This window comes from Octodon degus, unplaced genomic scaffold, assembly GCF_000260255.1.
Source record: "Octodon degus isolate 3935 unplaced genomic scaffold, OctDeg1.0 scaffold00324, whole genome shotgun sequence".
Classification (NCBI taxonomy): Eukaryota; Metazoa; Chordata; class Mammalia; order Rodentia; family Octodontidae; genus Octodon; species Octodon degus.
This window is the reverse complement of record NW_004524900.1, coordinates 1263855-1273364: the sequence shown is the minus strand read 5'-3', so window position 1 is coordinate 1273364 and position 9510 is coordinate 1263855. Positions and strand designations below refer to the sequence as shown.

The following is a 9510-nucleotide window of genomic DNA, read 5'->3' as shown; positions in this document are numbered from 1 at the left end:
ATATATTTTGTTCTCTACAAACCATAGGGCAAATAATGACTCTCCATTCCTATACAATTTTGCCTTGATCATAGACTTTTGGATACAAGAAAGGATTGTTTTAATAAGACTCTATTACCCTAAGGAAATTCCAAGGATAAGTGAAATCCTGCCTCAAAAAAAAAATTCAGAGTATCCATGCCTTATTATTAGCTGGATTATTCACAGGGATCTAGATTTTTGTTTATTTGTTTCTTGCTTACTGCTTAAGGTTTTAATGTCCGTCTGAGTGGCCAAGATGTTGGCCGTGGTACTTTCAGTCAAAGGCATGCAATGGTGGTTTGCCAGAAGACCAGTGATGCCTACATCCCTCTGAACCACATGGACCCTAATCAGAAGGGATTTCTGGAGGTAGGATGTTTCCATCTACAGTGTCAAATCCAAGCATCACTTATTGCACTTACAGCCTGCTTAAAGAAACCCTAAAACAGTTGTCAGAAACTGGGTTCAGTATTTTTTTAAAAGTGAAGAAGTGCTGAATGGGTGGGTGATATTCATATGTAAATTTGGAATGGAACTAACAGATCAGAGAGTAGCTTGGAGCTATTTTGATCTTACTACTTGTCTGCATGCATGTGAATATGATATAGATATGCATTTTGTCCACTTAAAATGACATTATCTGCATAGTGTAAAGTTAGTCAAAGATATGAGTAGTAAGCTAGCATTCCTTGCTCACTTCAAACAAACAAATACCACTTGCTATGGCAACCTGATTCCCTAAAGCTTTGTGGGCTTTTCTGTCTGCCAGTCTTTGCTGTTCTCCTCAGCATCCTAAGGGCAGTAGCTGAATGTCTTTATTTCTGTTTCTGCAGTAATTGGAATAGAACTCAGCACATGATATCTACAAAAATAAGCTATTATTTAAAGGAAATTTGATGACATTGTACCTTCTTTTCTACTATAGTCACTTAATAATATAATCTTGAGTTTACTGGTATTTTCTAAAAAATGTGCTTAACAAAAGCAGTTTTCCAGGAAGAACCTGTTTAATGGACCTGCAGCTCATCTGTCCTTTAAGTGAATCTAAAATCTATCTCAGATTGATGAGCTGGAGAGACAGTGAAATGTCTAGTGTCCTCCTCACCTTTTAATGAGGCTTCCATTGAATTGTGATTTAATATTTAATAATTGTGTTCGAATGTTAACATCCTACTTTAAAAGCTCCAATTAGGCCAAGTGAAGTAGCACACGCCTATAAAACAAGCAGGAGGATTGCTGCAAGTTGGAGACCAACCTGCTATAAAGTGAGTTCAAAGCCAGCCAGAAATGCGTAATGAAACCTTGTCTCAAACAAGCAAACAAAGTTCCAATTAAATGTCCTAGATCAATATGATATAATGTTCACTATTTCTTTTTTAACATTGTATTTAGTATTTTTTTCCACCTTTTTTAGTAGTGCATGTTAGCATTACATAATGATTAGAATCATTGTGTTGAATTGGAGCATGTACATAGAAATCTCTATTGCTTTTTTTACCTCTTCCCTTTCCCTCCCTTTTCTCTTCCTCCATCTCTTGGTCTCTTTTTCATTTGAAATAGATCTATCTCCTTACTTTCTATCATTTATCTTTTATTTTAAACTTTATATTTTGGGTTTTTCACATAAGAAAAAACATATTTAAACTTGTGCATCTGAATAAACATCTGATTTATTTCACTTAATATTATGATTTCAAAGTCCTTTTTCCTACTATTCATATACAGTGGAGTACTATTATACCATAAAGAATAAACTTGAGTTATTTGTAGGAAAATAAATGTCCACAATTTCTGGGCTGCGTGTATAGCTTAGTGGTAAAGTACTTGCCTAGCACATGCTAGGCTATCAGTTGAATACTCAGCACTGAAAAATGCAAAAACCATAACCAAATTTTTTCATTTATGAGCTGATACTTTGGGAAAAACCCTGGAAAGATTCATTTTTTATGGTATAGTAGTACTCCACTGTGTATAAATAGTAGGAAAATGGACTTTGAAATCATAATATAAAGTTCATATTACACACCCACTGGTCATGGCATTTCAAGTGTTTATGCTTTTTTTTTTTTTTTTTTTTTTTGCAGAACTGGGGATTGAACTTAGACCCTTGCACTTGCCAGGGAAGCACTTATTCTACTGAGCCATCTCCCTGGTCCCTGTTTATACTTTCCTGATAAACATTCCTGGTTTTACTGTGTGCACTGAATCCTGAAAGTGACCAGCATTCTATTACAAGGAGTTGAGTCTGAGCAAGGGCTGGAGGCTCAGATGAGTGAGTAGGTCCTCAAGGTCTGCCTTTTCCCAGCTCTTGTTAATCTTTATCTGTCTTGTTTCACTCCGCTTAATATCTAAACTGTGATTTTGTGTATCATATATGATAGGTGTTTGTCAGGTGAACAGCACAGCAGAGAAATAGGCAGAAGCAAAAAGAGAAAGGGATTTTATTTTCTTTGAGGACAAGGAGAGAATTTGGGGAGATGAAGGAATTCTCTGTACTAGACAAAGGGAGGCTGAGGCTTTTATGGCCTTTTTCTAGGGGTGGAGTTTGGAGGGGATGTTTAGATATACCTGAAGGAGCTGACTGGGGTCTTCCCTGAGGCAGCAGGAAGGGTGAAAGTAAATTATGTCCTGGGCTAAGTTGGACAAGAAGGGGGAGGTGGCCTGGGGAGCATAGGCCTTTGTTTTAAGGGCATTGGCCATATTAGATGACCAGCACAATGATTTTAACAATTTACTCTAGGGCCCGAACCTATCAATATATATTTATAAACCACCTTCAATACTTTTTCAGGAATAAATAAATGTATTGATTGATAGATCAAGAAAATAAGGTTTCTAAATTTATACAAGTGTACAAAGTACAATAGAGTCATAGAAAAGGATCAGCTGCACCCACTTGGGGAATTCAGGAAATGCTTCGGAAGCCATGCTTGACCTGGAAATCAAGAGTTGTCCAGTCTCAGAAATAAGGGAAAATATTGTAAGACATTGAACACATTTAAATTCTGTGGGTGGACAGAATATGACATGCTTAGGGAACTGCACATAGCTTCAGATGATCTGCAGACTAGTCACAGGAGTAAAAAGACAGTAGCCCAGATAGGACTGCTCTTGTTGTAAAATGCTTGGCAATCACAGTGAGAGGATCCATGGAGGAATTGTGAATAGATTTTAAAATTGCACAAGATTGGGCACATTCAGGGTGGTAGGTCATGGACAATATTTTCATGTTAGAAAGAATGACCCTGACAGTACTCTGGAAGCCTGCAAAGGATAAGAAAGTAGGACAGTAGATAAGGGTTCACCATGTTCCATGAGGGAATCCCGAGGGCCTGAATTAGGGCTGCCAAGTAAAAATGGCAGATAGAGCTAGATTTGATGATGTGCATTAGTGTTGGAGGGAAAGGAAAATATTTCACAAGAGAGTATTGAAAGGTAAAAGGAGAAATGGAAGTCACTGTGTCATGGTACTCAGAGAGGGATGGATCATTTGAGAGAAAAAATAATATGCAGGCTGCGCTTAGGTAGTGGAGGGTTGACTTCATGTTGAGGTCTTTCCAAGGAGTGACTGAGAGTAAAATCTGAATTGTACAGATGCTCCCCAGCTTACACTGGCTTAACTCAAAATTTTTCTAGGGCTGGGGAGATGGCTCAGTAGAATAAGCACTTGCTTGGCAAGTGCAAGGACCTGAGTTCAATTCCTGGTTCCACCAAAAAAAAAAAAAAAATCTACTTTATTATGGTGTAGAAGTATGCACATTCAGTAAAAACCACACTTTGTTGAATTTTGCACTTTTCCTTGGCTACTGACATATTAGCAAGATTTAGGGGTAATGGATTCTACCCAGGGGCACAGTCCTCACTGGAATGGAGATGACCAACACTCCATAGTGCACCATGTTGTTCAGCTAGGGTGTCTCAGGTAAAGTGTAATAAATGAGTTGTAACTGACAATATTTTGGATTTACTCTGTGTTGGTGGGGCCCAACTCCCTCACCAATTGAGGGGTGTCTGTCCCTAATTGAAGGGTAAGCAGGAATCAAGAGGTGAAGGCAGGAGGACTACATTAGTCTTTCTGAAAGCTTGGCTGAGAAAGAAGGCAGTGGCTTGTGGGGACCCCAGGGAAGGAGATTGAGTATTTCCTGTTTTCTTTTGAAGCTTTTGATTGTATGATTGAGGGAGGACACCAGTGAAGAGAAATTCAGAAAGCAGGAATTGAGTGATAGAGCGGTTCCAGAAGCAGCAGAAAGTGAGGGGGGCGGGTTCAAAATGAATGTGTGAGCCTTGATCCCTTGACCCAGAGAGAGAAGAGGTGTGGTTGATACATTGTGTCAACATGAGGAGTCTAGAAGCTTAACTAACTCAGCAGTTCTACATCCTGGAATAAAAAGGACATGCCCTTTGTACATTGTGTCAGCTGGAGAGGTTTAAAAGTTCCACTAAGTGATTCAGCAGGGGGTCAGGTCCTCATTTTGTAAACATCTGCAGTTTATGGAAGAGGAGGTCGCAGAGATGGTATGGGTGTAAAGGACCCACAGAAGAGCGGGGAGCATGCATATAATACAAGGGAGGAAAAGAGGCTTCCCCTCCCCCCTTTTTCTCTTGCTGCTTTTGCTGTCTTCTGCCACCTTGGACTGCTGCCCCTCTGCCATTCCACCCTGCCTTGAAGCCAGCTGATTACTGCTTAAACCTCCACAAACTAAGCTAAATAAACCTTTCCTTCTTTAATTTTTGGTATCAGGTATTTTGTCCCAGCAAGGAGAGAAAAATGACCAAGATTATGGGGTGAGGACAAGCAGAGAGCAAAGTTGCATAGCTTCTCCAAGCCTTGTTATGAGATGAACTCCAATTGAGAAATACAGCAGTCTTTTTAAACATCAGCAGAAGATTATAATCTGAGGGGCCGGGGAGATGGCTCAGTAGAATAAGCGCTTCCCTGGCAAGTGCAGGGGCCTGAGTTCAATCCCCAGTTCCACCAAAAAAAAGATTCTATTCTAAAAAGATTAATTATGTATAATCCCACCACCAGGCTAATAAATAATTGGTTTTTTATGTATGTCAATGCAATTAAAGCTATAATTTTCTGAGTTCCTGAAAATAAAGGCTTCATGAGATGTAACTTAAAATTCAGCCTTCCAATGTCTACAGTGAAGTAGTTTTTAGTGTAATCTCAGAGCTGCACAGCAATCACCGTCTAATTTCAGAATTTTTTTTTTTCGGAGCTGGGGATTGAACTCAGGCCCTTGTGCTTGCCAGGGAAGTGCTTATTGCACTGAGCCATCTCCCTGGCCCCTTCCAGAATATTTGAATCACCCCAACAACAAACCCTGGACCCATAAGTAGTGACCCCCCCATTCCATCCAACCCCCCAAGCCCCTGAGCAGTTTTCTTTTTGTTTCTATTAATATTCCTATTTTGGACATTCCAGATAAATAGAACAATATAAGATGAGGCCTTTGTAACTTATTTTTTCTTGGCGTACTGTTTTCAAGGTATATCCATATTGTAACATGTCAATACTTCATTTCTTTCTATCGTCAAAAAATATTCTATAAGCCTGCAGCTTTAAAAAATTTTTTTAGAAAATTGATACTGACTGCGGAGATAGCTCAGTTATCTAAGCACCTGCCTGGCAAGCATAAGGACCCGGGTTCAATCCCTGGTACAGCATGCCACGCTGGTCGTGGAACCCCAGGCACACAGAGCAGGCCACCAAAACCAGGCATGATGGTGCATGCCTGTAATCCCAGTGCTAGGGAGGCTGAGTCAGGAGGCTCATTGTGAGTCAGAGCTGCATAGTGAGACCTTGTACCAAATAAATGAAGTTTAAAAAAAATTGAAACAAACACATAATTGTTTGTTGATCTTCAGTATATAATATGAAGGAAGTTTTCCTAATCTTTGAAAGCCTTTGCTAGCCCGATACCCTACAGTATGCACTTCTTGCTTCCAAAAATAAAAGACATTCTCCTCCATCATTCAACATAATCATCCAAATCAGGATATTAAAAGCAACACATTTTTAGTGTAGTGTCATCTTCCATTTAACTGTCTTGTGTCTTTACAATTCTCAAGGATTATTTTTATTTTCTGGCTTATCTTAACATAACATGATGGTTCTTCAAACTTACCCTGCTAATATGTTAGAATAATGGACCCTAACCAAAGGTAGGTATTGATTTTATGACTTTTTCATCTTTGTTTTATATTTTTTAAAAGCTTGAATAACATAAACTTACTCTCAGCTCCAAAAATAGGCCATCTGAGTATCTTCTTTATCCTTAAGGAAAATGTTTAATACCCATATTCTAATCTCTTTTTCTTTTTTTGCTCTTTGACACAATTTTTGCCAAATGCATCCGTCATACTGAGCAATAAGTACATCTTTCTCTAAAGAATGTAATAATGAATGAAATGAAATGCTTCCCACCCCTCCTCACTTCCAGACTTGCATAGTGATACAACTTGAAGCTGTATCACTGCAGCTCCTGTTGTGTGTGCCTTGGCATGCAGCTTCTGGTTCTCATCTTTGGAATTAGGTCAGCAACAGTCCCCTGTCAGAAGAGGCTGTTCTGGGATTTGAATATGGGATGAGCATTGAAAGCCCAAAGTTACTGCCCATCTGGGAGGCCCAGTTTGGTGATTTCTTCAATGGAGCCCAGATCATCTTTGACACATTCATCTCTGGAGGTTGGTGTCTCTGTAGCTGGGTAGTAGATACACTGCTGCAGCCTCACAGGTACAAATGCATGAAAAGAGTCATTGCTGCTCCTGAGACTGCTATGTACCATGCTGTCTCTGGAGAGTTGGGGTCATCCTCTCCCTACTGGCATACACCAGCCCCCAGCTGTTGGGAAGAACATCTGGCTCTCTGTCAGCAAGAAGGCTAGGTGCAGAGAGCATCTCCCATCTCCCAGGTAATAGGCCTGGCTGTGCTTATCAGCTCCTGGGATGTTTGAATTCTGCATCCATTCCTGGGGTGACTGACTATAATACAAATAACCAGTTCCCATGATGATGAAGTAAGTCTCTCTGGTTAAGTCATGGCATCCTTGGAAATCTCCCTGCAATCCAGGTCCCTCAAGTATCAGAAAGTTGAAACTTCCACAGTTAATATCCACTTCTGTAAGAATTCAGTGTGCATGAAGAAAAGATCTAAGGCACTCCTCAGATCTTTAGTCCTGTTTTCTGGGGCTTCCTACCATTAGGTTTTGAATATCTGTCTCAGGTCTTTCCAATAGCTGTGTCTCTCTATAACTTTGTTGTTATGAGGAAGAAACATACAAGAGGTACCTGGGCATTTGGTATTTCCAGAGATGATCCTAAAGTGTCCCTCCCCCTCCATTTGAGGGTAGTGACCTGTAGTGTGAGATACAGTGATGAACATAGGTGCTGCTTATTCAGTTGTGTCTATGGGAATTTAGTGGCTCATGCCACATAGGGAGCCAAGACATTCACCTGGGAGATTGTCTTCTCCTCATTAAAGCCCAGGACACTGTTGTAGGTTTGCATCCAGCAAAATGAATATTTTCCCCCTTCGTGTGGGGTGACAAATGCATGAAATGAATGAGTTTGGAGGCTCAAGAAGCAAAGTAATAGTTGTTTGACATTGCAAATTCCCATGGACTGTTTGGTTCTGCTCCATAGACTTCTTACCCTCTCCCCATGCTTTATAGGAGAAGCCAAGTGGCTCCTGCAGAGTGGCATTGTTGTCCTCCTTCCTCATGGCTATGATGGGGCTGGCCCAGACCACTCATCCTGTCGAATAGAGAGGTTCTTGCAGGTATGTTAGAAGTCTATATAAATTCCAAGAGGTGCTTTCCTATCTGCTTGAAAGTGGAATTCTTGTTTCATGTATACCTTAAACTGTAAGGAATTATAATATTTGAATGAAACAGATTTAATGCAGTATTGTTTGGCTCAAATATGACGGTAGCATAAATTCATGACCTTTAAAATAGTTTTTTGAGCACCAGTCTAGCATGTATGAGTCCCTGGTTTCAATCCGTAGCACTACAGAAAACTAAAAAACTAAATACTGGTCCCTGTTTGGCCAGGAGCAATGGTCTATGCATGAGGGTGCTCATTAGAATCCCATAGGGAGTTTTGTACATAAACAGAGATACAGATAGAGGGGCAAATCTCACATCAGATTTTTAGGTGCAGGACAAAGGAATCTTTATTTTTACTTTCAAAAATTATTTTTTCTTTTGTAAAATAATCCATTATCATGAAAGTGTTTTAAATATTCTAACTATTGTTATAATTTGGTGAGAATAAATACACGTAGTAGCAGATAGGGCCTTTGGAGAGGGATGAGGTCAGGAGTCACTCTTTTGCATTTGATGATGTCGGCAAATATTGTAAGCTACTCTTGTAAATTCCCAGGTCCTGAGTTAAATCTCTTGTCTTGCAAACACTTACTAATGCAGTCACTGAGAGTACTACACATGTGTTTTCAATCTTTTTAAAGGGCTAACAGTGTAGTGTGTTTTCTGTGATATATGACATCCTCTGTGGTCCCGTATACAAGGGTAACATGATCTGTTGAAAAAAAAAATCATTATTTTTATTTTCCTGAAATGTATATACAATTTTTTGGAAGACTTTATACATATAAAAAGGACCAAGACCATGAGAGGATTGCTGTGAGGCATAGTCAGTGCCTAAACTCACTAGAAGAGTGTTTATATATTTGCTACTTACTACAATTATCATCTTTCACTGTGATTGCCTCAAGCCCTTTGTTTACATCACTAATTTTATTTTTAGCCCTGCAAAAAGGATTAAAGGTGCTTAGAAGTCTTTGCTGTTTAAAGACGTGCTTGCTGCTTCTGCAGTCACTGTGATTATATCATGCCGTTTACAGTGTCTATAGTCTTGTCTGTTCTGTTCTTGATGTTTTTTTATTTATTAGATTTGCAGTGGTAAATTTTGGCTCTCATTTTCTTTTCTTAGCATTGTACTTCCCTTTCTTATCTAAGTCTGTTGTGTTCTCTTGAAACTGTCTTTTGTGTGCTTCATTCCTTTCCTTGTCCCTTTTCTTCTATAAAGTTATTTGGCTGTGTGATGTTTATAGCATTACTCTGTTATTTCCTCTTGTCTTCAGATGCTTGGGAGTTGCTCAGCAAGTGTGTATCTGAGGCCCTTAGCTGTTTTCTGCAGTTGGTACCAACTTCACCTTCTTGTAACAACAGCTGAGCCCAGGCTCCAGTTGGAAAGAACAGCTCTGCTCGACTGGGAGTGGGGGGTGTCTCATTGCCAAATTTTTCTGCTCTTTTGATATTTAGTAGCAAACTTACCCCTGGGGCCTGCTCCCCAGTTTGCAGTGAGCACCACCCCCTTCATGCCATCTGTCACTTGAGCTCCTCCACATTTCTCCTTTATTTTCCCAGGTTGATGCTCACTCCCTCGGCTCAAAGTGAGGTGTATGAATTAGAATTCTTATGATTTTGGTCAAGTCAGTTTCTCTTCATGGCTTTTTTTTTT

The 9510-nt window shown here is 39.7% G+C and overlaps 1 protein-coding gene across 4 annotated transcripts in view; it reads left to right on the top strand.

Annotated features, from left to right (window-relative positions):
• The window catches only part of Dhtkd1 (dehydrogenase E1 and transketolase domain containing 1), a 60109-nt gene that overhangs the window by 35230 nt on the left and 15369 nt on the right, over window positions 1–9510 (top strand). For all 4 annotated transcript variants that reach the window (XM_023708062.1, XM_023708061.1, XM_004647777.2 and 1 more), the window contains exons 10-12: window positions 251–390; window positions 6561–6711; window positions 7698–7804. In XM_023708062.1, coding sequence (XP_023563830.1) covers window positions 251–390; window positions 6561–6711; window positions 7698–7804 — 398 coding nt within the window. The remainder of the gene's footprint in view (window positions 1–250; window positions 391–6560; window positions 6712–7697; window positions 7805–9510) is intronic.